Source organism: Eretmochelys imbricata, chromosome 10 (genome assembly GCF_965152235.1).
Source record: "Eretmochelys imbricata isolate rEreImb1 chromosome 10, rEreImb1.hap1, whole genome shotgun sequence".
NCBI lineage: Eukaryota > Metazoa > Chordata > Testudines > Cheloniidae > Eretmochelys > Eretmochelys imbricata.
In genome coordinates, this window is record NC_135581.1 from 57755031 (window position 1) to 57771710 (window position 16680).

Genomic DNA, 16680 nt, shown 5'->3' on the forward strand with positions numbered 1-16680 from the left:
TAACATGCTTAAAGTTAAGCATGTGCTTAAGTATAAGCAGGATTGGAGCTATAGACCAGGGGTCTCAAAGTCCCGGCCTGTGGATCATCTGTGGCCCGAGAACCTCCCCACTGCAGCCCGCGGAAACTTTTAAAAAGTTCTTTCAGCCGGCCCTTGTGGCTGCCAGCCGAAGGAGGAGAGCAGGCAGGAGAGATTCACATGCCCCTCCCCCCAACATTGCTCCATCCTGCTGCTCCTGGGACCAGGGTGAGCTTGTAGCAATGCAATGTACCATGTCCAAGTTCAGGCCTCAAGTTCCCTATACCTAGGGTGACCAGACATCCCAATATTATGGGATTTTTCTTATACAGGCAACTATACGCCCCTCTCCCCATAAAAGTGTCCCAATTTTTCACACTTGCTATCTGGTCACCCTACCTGGACCTGGAACACTGGAATTAGGGGTGCTGCCACACCACCTGGCTTGAAGTAGTTTCTGTTATATACAGGGTTTACAGTTTGGTTAAATGGCTCTCAGCACCTCCACTATATAAGTTGTTCCAGCACCCCTGCAAAGACATTACACTCAACCCCTTGGAGTGATCCCATTTGAGCATCCAGAATGGAGCCAACAGACTCTTGAAAGAGGATCACTTCACTCAGTGTCAAGCTTGTAAGGTGGGCAGGGGAAAGTAAATGGAGAATATGGAAATTCCAGTGGACTGAATATTTAAATAGGCACAGAGATACAACTATTCTCTCATCCTAGCAAGGGTTCCTCTCACCTTTGTGATGGCTAAAAAGGCTTACGTGAGGACACTGGCACTGCCATGGTGTCAGTGGCCAGGACATGGGCAGTCATGCCGAGCGGTTGACACAGGCATCAGAGCCCAGGGTCAGAGCCACAATCAGAGGCTAGGTGCCAGAACTGAAATTAGGAATCAGGTCCAAGGGTCAGAAACAGGTTACCTGAAGTGGGGCAGGGCTAGAACAAGCACACATAGGAGCTAGCTCAGCCATGAGTAAATGCTTTGAAGAGACACTGAACTGCTGCTGGGCTTAAGTGCTGGCCTGCTGCACTGCTCAAACCAATCAGGCAGTGCAGTCAATCAGGCAGCCAACTACAAGCCAGCTGTTTTTGTTAGGTTACTAGGAGACTGGCTCTGCTAGTTCCTGGAACATGGTTTGTCCTGTACCTTTTCTCAGACTACATAAAGGGCCCCAGTCTCCCTTCGCAACATTATAGCCAATGTGGCTGTTTTAAAGAAGAAAAACTTATGTAGGGGCTAATAGTGTCCTTAATTGATTCTGCCTGCTCTAGTAATCACACCTGAGTGTCTCAGGGCTTGGCTACACTTACATTTTATAGCGCTCTAATTTGCTGGCTCAGGGGTGTACGCAGCAAGTCAGAGCACTTTAAAGCCCTCGTGTAAACAGGCTGCTCCCAGCACTCGGAGCTAGTCCCTTCGTGGAGGTGGATTACCAGTAAAGCTCCTGATCCTCCGCTCACTTACACCAATGTAAAGCAGGAGTATCTTCAGTGGGGCCAACAGAATTACACCAATGTAAAACTGGAGGAAAATAAAGATCTTTGTTCCTAAAGCAATCATTCATTTATATAGGTTTTGATACACGAAGGATAACGTTACATTAGATAGCATAATATGTATGAGGGCTATAAAACACTCTTGCTTCAGGGCATAGCCAACCTCTAGCTGATAAGTGTTAAGAAGAAACTTCCCCTGTGAGCAAGTTGTGCCATAACTGTCCATTATGGGGATTCTTGCATCTACTTCTGACACATCTGGTGAAGGCCACTGCTGGAGACAGGATTCTGAACTAAATGAACCAATGGTCTGAGTGTGACAATTCTTATGATCATCTGGTGCAAACTGTCATAGCTTCATAACGGAGCTATGAGAATTTATATCAGCAGAGGATCTGCCCCATTATATTTTGTGAGATAGCTCACTGAATAGTCAAAATTGGGTAGTCAAGGCTACTATGCTGGGTTTTTTCCCCGAAAATCAGCCAAAAGTTGATAGTCATTTTCAAACCAACTTCCATTCTCCAGCTCTTTTAAAAGAAAAACAATTTCATGGTCAGTAGAGAACTTTTAAATATGGTTTTAGAGAAAGTCATATTTCAGCATTCATTATACCTTCTGAATAACAATCTCTCACTAATTTTCCTCTCAGGTGGCAGTTACATTGATATCAAAGCAATTGCATGTGACAGGATACTATGGCCCATTACTCTCAAAGTGATTTCTATTTATTTATTTATTTTACTGTAAAAAAGGAGTAGTAGTGGGGATTTTGTGGCTGTTTTACAAAGGCAAATTAGTGCTCAAGAGAAATATAGGCCCAAACAATGGTACCAATACTCAAGAATACAACTTTGAGCATTCTGACCTTAAATGAACCATAAAAGGCCTTTCTATGTGTATTCAAAGCCATATGTGACAGGAAAGCAATTTACCCACCATCTCCTGGAACTACTCTGCATTGCTGGGCAAGAACAGATGCCGTGCATCCCCAAAGGAAAGTGTAGGGTGGAGCGGGTTGGGCCATGACCATACCATCTCCCTGTACCTTCTATTCCACTTTTTGGGCAGCTTATGTCCCAGGAAGCAGTTCCTGCACTCAGGAGAGCACAGAGATTGCAGTTATGGCAAACCAATGTACTGCTCCTTGTGCCTTCTCCCTCCTGCATGTTTTGCACTAGCTCAAAGGTCACAGCTGTTCAATGTATATGATCAATTTAAGGTTTGCTCGAGCTGAACAATTCCCTGATTAGCCTGTTCCTTTTGACACAAATCTGAAATGCCGAATCTACAGCTTACACAGTGCAAAAAGGGGAAGATACAGGAGATAACTAAAGTTCCATACTGCTGTAGTGAGAAACAGACCCCTGAGCAGATTCATACAACTGGAAGCATATTTCCTATTATTAGTGCATACAGTAGCTCCTTACTTAACACTGTCCTGGTTAAATGTTGTTTCGTTGTTACATTGCTGATCAATTAGAGAACATGCTCTGTCAAGGCTCCTTCCCCACTCTGAGCTCTAGGGTACAGATGTGAGGACCTGCATGAAAGACCCCCTAAGCTTATTCTTACCAACTTAGGTTAAAAACTTCCCCAAGGTACAAGCTTTGCCTTGTCCTTGAACAGTATGCTGCCACCACCAAGCGTTTTAAACAAAGAACAGGGAAAGAGACCACTTGGAGATGTCTTCCTCCAAAATATCCCCCCAAGCCCTACACCCCCTTTCCTGGGGAAGGCTTGATAATAATCCTCACCAATTAGTACAGGTGAACACAGACCCAAACCTTTGGATCTTAAGAACAATGAAAAAAATCAATCAGGTTCTTAAAAGAAGAATTTTAATTAAAGAAAAGGTAAAAGAATCACCTCTGTAAAATCAGGATGGTAAATACCTTACAGGGTAATCAGATTCGAAACATAGAGAATCCCTCTAGGCAAATCCTTAAGTTACAAAAAGACACAAAAACAGGAATATACATTCCATTCAGCACAGTGAATTTTACAAGCCATTAAACAAAGAAAACCTAACGCATTTTCTAGCTAGATTACTTACTAACTTTACAGGAGTTGGAAAACTTGCATCCTGATCTGTTCCCGGCAAAGGCATCACACAGACAGACCAAACCCTTTGTTCCCCCGCCTCCAGATTTGAAAGAATCTTGTCCCCTCATTGATCATTTTGGGTCAGGTGCCAGCGAGGTTACCTTAGCTTCTTAACCCTTTACAAGTGAAAGGATTTTGCCTCTGACCAGGAGGGATTTTACAGCACTGTATTCAGAAAGGTGGTTACCCTTTCCTTTATTTTTATGACATGCTCGTTTAAAGATGTGCAATGCTGCCTTATAACGTTATTTGGCAGCCGCCTGCTTTGTCCACTGTTTGCAGAAAGAGCAGCCTGTCGGAGCTAGCTAGTCGGGGCTTGGAACCAGGGTGGGCTGGCAGCCTCCCTATTAGCTCCCCTAAGTTCCCTGTGCAGCAGTCATCTAGCAGGCTATCAGTTGCCGGGCAGTTCAGGTATCCCTCCCCACACTGCCATGTGCTGCTCCAGCCCTCTGCCTTGGAGCTGCTCCTGGGAGCCTCCTGCTTGCTGTGCAGGGGAGGGGGAAGAGGGGGGCTAATGTCAGGGTGTCCCCCTTCCCCCGCTCCTGCTTCCCGCTCCTGTACCCCATCTCCACAGAGCAGGGGGGACACACAACAAGTCTCAGGACGGAGGGAACTTGCAGGCAGCAGCTACTGTCTCAACTTGCTGATCTACTTAAAAAGGCAGTGTACTTAGAGTGGGATCAGCATACTTAAAGGGGCAGTGCACATCTCTCTCTCTCTCTCTCTCTCTCACACACACACACACACACGGTGTGTGTCTCTGTCTCTCTCTGCCATGCTGTGTCTTCTCCCTCCATTCGTGCTCCCTTGTAGAGTGTGAGGGCTCAGCCAAGTGCTAGTTCATCATTTAGCATTAAGGCATTCCTTAGGAAATATCCTGCCCCCTTCTACCCTCTGACTCCACCACCTCAACCAAGCTTCACAATCATCATTGCTGTGTACAGTATTAAATTGTTTGTTTAAAACTTATACTGTGGGGGGGGGGGAAGAGAGTGAGTGAGTGAGTGAGTGTCTCTTGTCTGGTGAAAAAAAAATTCCCTGGAACCTAATCCCCTCCCCCATTTACATTAATTCTTCTGCAGAAATTGGATTTGCTTAACATCTTTTCACTTAAAGTAACATTTTTCAGGAACATAACTACAATGTTAAGTGAGGAGTTACTGTACTCATATAGCCTCCTATTAGTTATACTAGTGTGACTAATCTGGGTGGTAGTATTTGCAATGTCATTTATCAAAAATAACACTTCCTCTTACAAGTCACTTACAGGAACAGCTATTGTTGCACCACTGCATACACTGTATGTATTTCATCTCCTGACCCCTTGCCAGATGCTGCAGTGTTATCCACCGTACAGTTGGCTGCATTTGGGTCATCATATGGGCTTGTTGCAAGTGAATACAACACTTCATTTCTTTGTAAGTCTTTGCTGCTGCTTATTGCGTACGGGGAACCTGTAAAACAAGTACTCTGCATCAAAGAGTTTATGAATCTCACAGAATTAAAATACAACATCAACTAAAATAAATCAACTAAATAAAGTAGTAACTATCTCCCTTTGAAAAGGATGTTAAATAAATTCTTCTCTCCTACCTCCAAATAATGGAATTTGACTCCATTCTATTCAGCCCAGAATTAAGACCTGTGTTGGTTACTGTCTACTGTACCCCACCTCTAGTAGCTAGGAAAACGATTCAGAATCACCCAGCTGCTAGATTCTTCTATGGACCCAGCACTATTCTGTCAGAACACACAAACACTGAGAACACATGACTCTATCTTTGCACCCCAGAGAGAGCAAGAAGCATTGTTATATTCATTTTACTGAGGAGAAACTGAGGCATAGAGAGATTCTGTAACTTGCCCAAAGTCATAGGGACAGGATGTATGTGAGAGAGCCAAGAATTTAACTCAGATGACCCATATCCTATTCCAGTGCCTTAACTGCAAGACCATCCTCCCTAAAGAACAACTGTCTACTTAACCAAAACTAATTTGATTAACAAAAAGTTACTTGTCAAAAAAAGCATTGGCATTATTTGAAGTTTAAAAATGTAAAACTGTGCCCAGACAGTCTAAGACAGGGGTGGCCAAACTGTGACTCCGGAGCCACCTGCGGCTCTTCAGAAGTTAATATGCGGCGCCCTTCTATAGGCACCGACTCTGGGGCTGGAGCTACGGGCGCCAACTTTCCAGTGTGCCGGGAGGTGCTCACTGCTCAGCCCCTGGCTCTGCCACAGGCCCTGCCCCCACTCCACCCCTGAGCCTGCCATGCCCTCGCTCCTCCTGCCCTCCCCCAAACCTCCTGCACGCCACGAAACAGCTGATTGTGGTGCGGGGAGACAGTGGGAGGCGCTGATCAGCAGGGCTGCTGGTGGGTGGGAGGCGCTGGGAGCAGGGTCGGGGAGCTTATGGGGGCTGCTGACGTAATACTGTGGCTCTTTGGCAATGTACATTGGTAAATTCTGGCTCCTTCTCAGGCTCAGGTTGGCCACCCCTGCTCTAAGAAATCTATAGTACACAATTCTCAAAATATGCTAAGTAGACAATCACTTCAAAAAGGTTTATCAAAAACTTAATGCTCACATTCATCTCCTGGAATTTCAAGAGCAGCCTGAGCTCTAAAATAAGAAGATAAGGGAAGAATCTATTTAGTCATTATCAGTTGGAAAAAAACACTTAACTAATGAAATATTAGTATCATTTTTAATGTCCATTCAAGGCCATACCTGGGAAGTTGTGCAGATGGCTTTCCTGTAACAGATAAATAAAACACACTGTAAAGTTTCAACGGTTAAAATACTCCTGCAGATCTTACTTACTAATTTTACTTTTCCTACCTTTTGATTTGATTTTCTTTTTATAGATCAACCATGCTATCCCACTGATGATGATAATCCCTACGATCAATCCAGTGGTGGCATACAACAGCACGGAAGCAAAGGCTAAAGAGAGGACCAGGGTTAGTTAATCTTGAAAAATTTAACTAGATAGTCAGAAACACACTTTACCATCACCTCCATTATACGGATAGTGCTTTTCAAGTGATCAAAAAATGTTTAACTACTATGTGGATAATACACATTCAGCAACCCATTAATGTGCACGGTTCCAGGACACAGCATGCTAGGATTGGTAATAAAAACAGCAGATAAATTAGCTTATAGAAATGAAGTTTTCTTATGAGAAACTTTTTCAATATTCTACTGTAATGATGCAACACAATATGTTACAGTAGCAATACTGCAGTGTCTTGTGACATTACTGAAGAATACTGTAGTATTTTAGTGGGTTAATGCAGCACAACTGTAAAGCATAAATATTGAGGTTCACATTTTTAAAGGGGCTTAAAACTGTCCTCCATTTTTGTGTCCACATGCATTTGCAGGTACAAATGTTGGACTCAACTGTGTTTTGCCATGAGCCCTGAAAAAGAAACAGTCTGCCTCCAGGTCTTCCCCCACCCCTGCACTTAGTGTACACCTGGTGCAGTGTATTTCTTACAGTTCACTGTCTAGTATAGCTAGCCAACGTGTTGGGGAGGCAAAGCCAAGAATCTCTCCATTCCCTGCCCATTTTCATTCACCTGCTTATGGAGAGGCGACCGGGGCGGGGGCGGGGTGAGTGTAGATGCTCCACAGAGCCTTCTGTCTTCCCCACACTGCAATCCATGGTATGCCTTACATCTCTTTACTGCTGTACAACCTAACCTTGATTTTGCCCTATAGCAATTAGGGGTGACATCCTGTCTCCATTGAAGTCAATGGGATGTTTGCCATTAACTTTAGCTTTAATGGGGCTAAGATTTCATGATCTCTGGCTATGTGTTATGCTGGCACAAGCCGGTGGTAAGACCTTGAAATACTGTCATTTGTTCCTACAGTTAATCAGATTAATCCCTCAAACCAAGTTATTTAAAAAAATGAAACCTAGACTGTAAACTCCTTTGGACAAATGGGGAACTGTGGTCAGAGAGATTAGGGTCTAAAAATCCACTAATTTTCCATCCCCCATTTGAGATACCTAGGACCTGCTATTTCATAGAACTTAGCATTCTATGGCACTTTATATGTTCACTCCCACTGACTGAAGCTGCAGCTGCTAGTGCTCAGCACTTCTGCAAATCAGATCCCAGGGTCTCAAGTCAGCAACCTTAGTACTGGCATCTCCCAACTTTGGAGTGCTTGGTTTTGCAACCTTAATGCTCTTTTAATGTGTTGGGGGCAGGGGGTAATTTACTGCTTTCTTACGAAAGCAAACTGAAAAAACAGAAATTCTATTATTTGACATCATATTGATACCCACTGAGTCATCGGCAGGTTGGGACATTTAGATCCACCACAAAGACCTATGCCACGTAAGCTAACTTTGTCACCGATAGCAGTAGTAGTAGGTTGTCATGTGGATCAGCGCTAGAGGGGGACATGACACTTTTCCTGTGAGTTTCACAGATATTTGCTAACAGCAGAGGAATGGTGAGACTCAGGAATCTTGACTTCCATGCCAGGCTCTGGAGGGGGTGGCTCTAGCAGGCATGGACTCTTCTGACCAATCCCCTCCCAGCATGACCCCTTTTGCCCCATCCTCTCAAACCTGTCCTTGTCCCAGTCCTGTCTCTTCCCCATCCCATTCCTGTTCTCCTTGCCTACCCTAATTGCAGTCACCAGTCCTCAGGCTTCTCATCCCAGTCCCAGTCTCCTTGTCTCACCCCCTCCAAACTTCCAATCCCAGTCCCAATCTCCCCTTCGCTCCCAGGTCCAGCCTTTTTGCCAAGCAATTCCCTTTTCCTCCCTCTTCCAGCTTCTCATCCAACCTGTCTCTCTTCCCAATGCTTCCCTCCAGTCTCCCCCTCCCGCACTCATCTTCTCCATCCCCACTGGTTCCCAGTCCCATTCTCCCTCTCTGGGCTCCTTGTCTAATCGCAGCACTTTCCCCACCCCGTCCCGGCTCCTTAGCCCACTATTTTTTGCTCAGCCATTCCCACTTCTCCCCACCGCCACACACACACATCCTGGCTCATCAGATCTCTGCCCCTCCCCTTTCCTCCTCCTCCATCTCACTGTTTCTCAGTCCCAGGCACTTTGCCCAGCCAATCCCAGTCTCTTCCCAGTTCCTTATCTGATCTCAGTCTCCCCCACCTACTGGCTTCTAGTGTCCTTCTCCCCCGACCACACACACATTTCTGTCTCCAGCTCTCAGTCCCAGTCTCCCTCACCCCAGCTCCCAGTCCCAGTTTCCTTCTTCTGCTGCCCCATCCACTAGCCTCATGCATTCAGTCTCCCCCACCAAGCTCCTTCTCACACTCTGATCTTTACACCCTCCCCCAACTGGCTGTTTAGCTTCTATCATCTCTTCATTCCTTCTCCTCCATTGAAGCCTGGGCCCAGCAGGGATGTCACTGACAGCACAGAAGTTCAGTCTCAGTTCAATTGCTTGGAACTGGATACTGCATAGCTCACAGCAGCCCAGACCTGCAATTGCAGGGAAAGCCCACTCAGCACTGGGCTGGAGCATTGGGGAATTTAGTGGCTGAAATCTAAGAAGTCTTTACTGAGCATCTGTGCACTGCGATTTTTAGAGGCTTATAACTTGGCCAAATTTAGGCAGACTTTCATGGGAATGGTAAAAGGTACACTGTTAACACGAAGGCTGCTCTCCTGCCAAATGTCAAGTCCCTATTCCAAAGATCTGTTCAAAGAAAATGTCACCAGAATTTTAAACTTGGGCAAAATAGCACATTTTTCCATGGGTTGTTCTCAAAATGGCTGAACCATTTTCGCTGAAGTTTTCCCAGCATGGAAAATTTTATCCCAAATAGCAAAAGTTTGGCAAAATTATAAGCAACTTTGGTACCAACCCCAACTATAAAACTTCTAACTTACAAGGAATGGCTTGAGTCCTCACTTCTATAGAAAGGTTATTTGCAATCTTCCACACATGTTTACCATTTGACCAGGCATTTACAACACATAAATAAGTTCCATGGTCAGAGTAAGTAACATTCAAGATGGAAATATTATGGACTACACGTAACTTGGTTGTATCTAAGCTTGTATTGTGCAATAGTCGCCCTTTGATCATCTCATCAATACAGCAAAGTGTATTATACGAGAAATTAGAAGTAACTTGCTCCGTCTGAACAGAAGACAGGCATTTGCTTGTTTCTGTATATTTGATCCAATATATAACAAATGGTTGTCCTGAGTGCTTCATTTTAAATTCACAAGACAGAGTGATGTTACTTTCTTCTTCTGCTGAACGATTATTGTGTGATTTTGCATGAATGCTCTCAAAACTCTCGTTATCTGCAATACAGAATGAAACAAACACAGAAGATGTGATAAACATGCACTGCAACCTGTTATAACATGCTTTGTCTTTGAAAAGGGGGGGGGGGTATTTTATTTTAATGAACACTTTACAGGGCATTTTTACATTACCAGGCGCAAATACCTACTGTACTATGGCTAGAAATCAGCTATTTTAAATAGCCATTTGGGGCCCAATCCTGTGAGGTCTGAGTACCTTCTGCAAAGTTGCCAGTACCCGCCCATTCCACTGAAGATGAAGGTGCTCAGCTTCGCACAGAAGGTTATCAGCATGTTCAGTCCATCGGTGGTTATCAAAATAATAATTCATCGGCTGGACCAGCTGTCTACTGGCACCAAAAAAGTGGGGCATCTTCTTAGAGATACTAACTATGCTACTCCTCCTACAGATATATGTCCAGTTTCACTGAGAAAACCTCTGGGACTTAGGAACACATGAAGTAATTCTTCCACTCTACTCTGCACTGATAAGGCCTCAACTGAAATATTGTGTCCAGTTCTGGGTGCCACATTTCAGGAAAGATATGGACAAATTGGAGAAAGTCCAGAGAAGAGCAACAAAATGATTAAAGGTCTAGAAAACATGATCTGTGAGGGAAGATTGAAAAAATTGGGTTTGTTTATTCTGAAGAAGAGAAGATTAAGAGGGGACATAACTGTTTTCAAGTACATAAAAGGTTATTACAAGGAGGAGGCTGAAAAGTTTTTCTCCTTAACCTCTGAGGATAACACAAAAAGCAAGGGTGGTTTAGGTTGGACATTAGGAAAAACTTCTTAATTGTCTGGGTAGTTCAGCACTGGAACAAATTGCCAAGGGAGGTTGTGGTATCTCCATCATTGGAGGTTTTTAAGAACAGGCTAGACAAACACCTGTCAGGAATAGTCTAGTTATTACTTAATCGTGCCTGGAGAGCAGGGGACTGAACTAGATGCTCTATTGAGGGCCCTTCAGTCCTACACATCTATAATTTTATGATAACATCTGGGAAACCACATTCTCAAGCTGCAATAAACATACATTGTCATTTCTGCTGCCTGGTTCAGCGTCTTCCCTGGCCTAAGTGCTGATAGTATCACAAGATACATTATTAGACAAATAGCTGAAAAAAATGTGAAATTGTGAAACAGCTATTAAAGATTAAATATTAAACAGGACATTCAGAGAACAGTGGTTTTTAATATGAACATATTTAAAAACTACAATGGCCTGTAGAGTGAGATTCTGCAGCGTTTACAAGGTAAAATTTTCAATTATCCTCAGACCAGGCTCCAAATTGCAGACACAATATTTAGCATATACCTGTTATGGGTGCTCAACAAATATTTGCATACACAAATTTGGTTCTTAGGTGCCTTCTCTGCACAAATAGGAACAAAACCAATTTTGTGAGTACAATCAATTGAAAGCTTAAAACACTAGAGGTAAGATTCTGTGCTGTGCCTCTAGACACACAGAACAAAATTCACAACCCAAGCAGAAGGGGGCTAAGGTGACTTTAAGCAGCCCCCAGTACAATTTAGGCAGCCCTGAGGAACAACTGCCCTGAATTTAAGCAGTGCTGCATTCTGCAGCCTGCACCCAAGCCCATACCTGCTATGTCAGGAGTTGCAAGAGTGTTGCTAAAAAGGACAGTCTGCTGCTGTCTTCCTCAGTTTCTGTGCCAAGGGGGAATTCTACCCAGACCAGATGCTCATTTTAGAGACCCTTTAGCCAGTTTACCCAGCCAGAGCACGGTTGAGAATCTCACTCTAGGGGCAGAAATTCAAAGAGCAAGGCAGAAACCTGGGTATTAATGTTTTATAATTTGTGAGCCAGATCCTCAGCTTGCATGAATCAGTGTAGTCCCACGGCCTTCCATGTACAAGGATCCCTTCCCCTACCAATTTTAAAGTAGAAAGGTGGCAGATAAACTGTACCAGATTCACTACAAAAAGTGTGTTTCTAAGGGAAAGTGAAGAGCAACTTATTCCGCTAAAATCGGTGGGGATTTACCCAAAAAAGGGCTGAGCAAAAACTGAATAAAGACATCATGAGTAGGCCTTTGAGTTGGAATGCATCTAAACAACAGGGTAAGTAGACTTAGTATGGCAAAAAGTGCGGATTTTCAATGACCACTCGCCAGATATTTGTTTTAATTTATTTTCTTTTTTAACAATTTCCACTTTTGTTCACTACTTTACTCAGCCTAGTTCAAATGCCTAATTCATTCAAAGCCAAATTCAGTCACCCTCACTCATAACACCTCCTCCATAGGTGTTCCTTATTTAAATCAAGGGAACACTGGTGGGGAATTGTATTATTCACTCTAAGTAAAAGGGGCAGAATCTGGTCCTCAGTCCTGAATTCTCTAAATAAGCTCCTTTTAAACTCCCTTTCTGACCTCTCAGCTCTAGAATGTATAGATTAAAAATAAACCCTTCCCTCCTCCATCCCCCCCCAAGAAATGCACTCACCTGCAGTCATGTTTATTATCACCACAATAAAAAAGTTATAATGTCTGCAGTGAGTCACATTGGTAAAAAGTGGGCAAGTCTGTGATGTGCCAGTATTTGTAAATTGTTCACATGCAAATACCCCACCACCTTTGGAAGCAGAATTTGGTAATTGGTTTGTACACTTTGTGTTACCACAGCCTTTTTTTGGGCTGTTCATTTCTTCTGCCCATTGATTACTGCAGTTGATTTCTTTGAATTGTTCCAGAGTTTCTCCAGTTTTGTACCAAACTGTTTCCTTCTTCCCATTAGCCACTGTTTCATTGCATATAAGTGTGAAATTTCCGTTTTCATAATGATGAAAGAAAGTCTCACCTGTTAAAAATATGTAAATGATACAAAATGATTCAGAAATTATTTTACAAATAACCTGCAGCACTTTCTTTACAGTATTATAAGCATCATTAAGGGCCCAATCCTGTGAGCTTGTGTGCTTCTGGGATGCTGCTGTGTTCCTCGTGGGTCATGCTCAACATCCTCCCTTTGCCATTAGCAGAAGCTCAGTGCTCTGAGTACTTCCTATGACACCCACAGAACTTTGTAGGATCTAGCACTAAGAACACAGATCTGGAATTTTATACTTGGACCTTGGGGAATGAGAAGAATATTGCACAGATCATAGTAAATGCAGATCAAATTACATAGTTTAAGACTTGACATTGGCTTTGTTTTAAAGGGTGTTTTTTGGCCATTTCTGACCATGAGAATGACACCAAAGAGAGTTCAAAAGAAGAAAAAAAGAGGGTACAAATATGTATTTTTGTACTAATGATTGCCATATTTATTAATTCCCTTGGCCAATGGCCAATCACAAGCAGCCATGGCACAAAACTGCAGTTTTAACTTAGAAAATCCGGCCCTTGGTAGTTAATTTTTAGTAAACTACATAAAGATTAAGTCCCTGATCCTGAGAACGTTTGTGCACATGAACAGTTCCAAAATTCAATGGGACTATTCGCATGCATAAAGTTACTCACATGCCATTACTGATTACAGAATTGGGGCCTACATGTGAATTACAAAGGCTTTAAGAGTCATGTGTCTAAGAGACACTGTCATCACATTATGCCTCCAATCCTCTTTCCTAAATTTTAGAGTTATAATAAAATATAGCCATTTTGGTGAAATGCAACAAAAAACAGTGTATGAGCTCCTCCAGCTGGTCTGCTGCAAAAAAATTAAGCATACTTAGAACTATTAATATAAGCATAGATGATGGTAAGTAAATAGACAAAACATTTTAGCTTTTCTATTTTCACAGCTTTTTAAATACAGTACTGAATAAATTGGGGTTTAGTACCAGAGCTGGTTGAAAGATAGGGAAATATATTCCACTTTTTTTCATTGAAATGTCATGGTTTGATTAGTATTTTGTGAAAATATTCATGACATTTTATTTCCAGTGTATCCATTGAAATTCAAAATTTTGATGTAAAATTTTATCAGATTTTGAATTTTGTCAAATTTTGACCAGCAAAGTTGAGGACGTTTTGCCAGCCATGGAATCTAGAAGTGTCAATACTTGTCCAAACTACAAAAGCCCCAACAGGCCCTGCATTCCTCTGTCCCCCCAGCATCCTTCAGCCATGAGCAGACCCTGTGACAGACTCTGCCTTCAATAGACCATGAGCCTTCCAACCTGTTCTATTGTGCTCTTTCTGAACAGAGTGAAGGGCAGATGGACTTTTCAGGTCCTATTCTCTGCCTCCCACAACAGGATGGTGCCCCAATGGGACTTTTTCCCCCTTATAAAGCAGTTCCCTTTCATAGGAGAGTCCTTGCCACAAAGACCTAAGAAAATTACTTAACATAGCTTCTGTTTGGATCTTTTGGGGTAGATTTAGCCAATCGGGGTATGACTGATTTGATCCTGCGCTATGATATTTTATTGATGCTGTATCTTGAACTGGTTATTGGGGTGTTTATTGTATGAAAGTATTCATTTAGCTTAATAAGGGCGCTGTTAGGAAATGTACTCAATAAGAAGAGAACAATGGCTCAAGACAGCCACATGTGTGCAATCACTTGAGAACTGTTAAGGGACAAGACCAGAACGGTTTGCTTTGATGATTCTACCTCCATTTCAGGACAATCTACAAAACTGGTTCTGACTAGAAACATTACACGGTTTTACTATCAGCTGTGTACACATGATACATAATATATCCCATGTATACTTTCAAAAGCAAAATTAGAGGTGGACAGTTAATATATCTCTTTTCTCCTGATCAGCTGTGTTTGAAGCTAAGTTATGCACATACAGCTGGGGGGAATTTTTTTTTTTTATTTTTGGGTACAAAAAGGAACCACTAGGTCACATTCACATTCAGAACTTCTGTGTACATTTTTAAGACCCAGTCCTGCTCCCTTGGAAGTCTATGGGACTCTTTAATTTCACTAGTAGCAGGTTTGAGCCCATATTCAATTAAATAAAATAAATAAATAAATAGAGAGCTGAATGCAATTTCTAACTATCTCTTTGAAAATTTCCTTAGCAAAATGGAAATTGGTGACGTGTAATATGTTAGCACTGTGAGAGCTCACTGAGGGCCTCAGGGACCCTTATTCCTGGGAATAGCAAGTAAGGTGCTACTCCTTGTGAGTAAGGGAGGCAAGATCTGGCCCCAAATATAGAGAAAATCGCTTCCCTAACAAGTGACTCAGTTTTGCTTAGTGCAATATTCTATGAAATACTACACCAGTAAAAACTCCCCACTGCCAGTTAATTTTGCCACCAGCTACATTTGAAACATTTGAAGCACTTTTGAAACATTCCCGTAACCCTCCCCCTCTGTATTTCACACAAATGCACTTTCTAGACATCTCTAATGCCTCTCCCAACTCCCTAGTCCATTTATTGGTTGAGAAAATAACATTTTAAAACGTTTTTAAAGTCAGTAAATATAGCTTGCAATCAGGAATACTCCTTGAATTATTTATAATATTAGAAATAATTAATATGGGAGACCACCAGACACTAATTTAACCATACATTCCTTTATCAAATCCAAAGGCCAAATAGTATTTTAACCTGCCTCTAAACATGCCTGTCAGCCTTAAAATAAACAGTCACTACACCCAATACAGTAACAAAGTATTCATAACCATGCGATCAGTATACTTTCAAATAGGCCAGACCTAAGGAAAACCATCTAGTCCTGGTGTGCACAAGCATAAAAGAAACCTCAAATTCATAACTCTTTTTATACCCTTCAAAAAACAAATGATGCCATAGCCAGTTATCACATTAGCTAATGGCTAATTTGAGACAGTTCACCCTTATTTTCAGTTTTGATCCAGATAAGATTTACAATCTGCTTTCTCCCAAGATCTTTGCTCCTTATCTTTTCTTCTCCCCCCTACTGTCCAACCACTTTTTCATTTCACTTGAGTTCACACAGGCTTTACTTTTAAGATCATACTGGTATGTGGGGTGGAAAGGTCCAGGCTGGCTCCTTTTAAAACAGATTCTCTTTGCCTTATTTAAAATCATCTGTAGTCAACCCTGTCAAAGGCATCCTCCCTACTCCATTCCTTCAGGCCTTATTATTTCCTTATGTTCTACTTGCTAGTCAGTGCCTTTCTTTATAACACAATATATTCTTAACCAAACTTAAACCAACTCTAATTCTTTAATTTCATATTTATGCTATACTTCAGTACATGTTTAGATTAAACATCCCAGAAAATGAACTTGACACAAAATATTCTTAAGAATTAAGAAAGTGAGATATGCATAGAAATAAGCAATTTTTTTCTTAATAGGAAACATACCAGTAATTTGTCCTAGAAAAACCAGGATTACCAAAAAATACATTCTTCTGGGAGGAAGGGTTGCAAAAATTTCCTCTTCTTGGTTTTGTCACTAATTCTAAAAAATTTCTTGTGAAGAAAGAGGAAAACGGAAGTTCAGTGAGCACAAGCAAAAGAAACAGGAAACAGATAACTGCCCAACTGCAAGATATGCTGTTTATTTTAGAGTCTGAGACACTGCCATCACAAACAAGCCTACTGTCATTCAGTGATGACAGAGGTAATTTATACCTTGGGAAATAAAGTCCAAAGACTAGAGGCTCTTAGGCAGTAGGAGAAAGTCTTCCCTAGAAAAGACAGTCCTAGGTGCCCACAGTAATTTGCTATCCCCTGCCCATATCAGTTGTGTAACTCCTGCAGTGTAACAGGATAGTGTAGTCCTCACTCAGTGGGAAAATGTCTAGTGAAATGGAA

The 16680-nt window shown here is 42.2% G+C and overlaps 1 protein-coding gene across 2 annotated transcripts; it reads right to left on the reverse strand.

Moving 5' to 3' along the window:
- Positions 1–1653: 1653 nt before the first annotated feature.
- Positions 1654–16310, reverse strand: LOC144271629 (uncharacterized). 2 transcript variants are annotated; one of them, XM_077829093.1, is made up of 8 exons: positions 16228–16310; positions 12415–12768; positions 9514–9936; positions 6472–6576; positions 6361–6385; positions 6218–6252; positions 4899–5085; positions 1654–2055 (listed from the first exon to the last, which is right to left on the reverse strand). In XM_077829093.1, the coding sequence occupies exons 1-7, from the start codon at positions 16268–16270 to the stop codon at positions 4907–4909; spliced, it is 1164 nt and encodes a 387-aa protein (XP_077685219.1). In that variant the 5' UTR covers positions 16271–16310; the 3' UTR covers positions 1654–2055; positions 4899–4906. The 2 variants fall into 2 exon arrangements, with proteins under 2 accessions (XP_077685219.1, XP_077685218.1); XM_077829092.1 differs by lacking the exon at positions 1654–2055 and having other exon boundaries at positions 3269–5085.
- Positions 16311–16680: the final 370 nt, after the last annotated feature.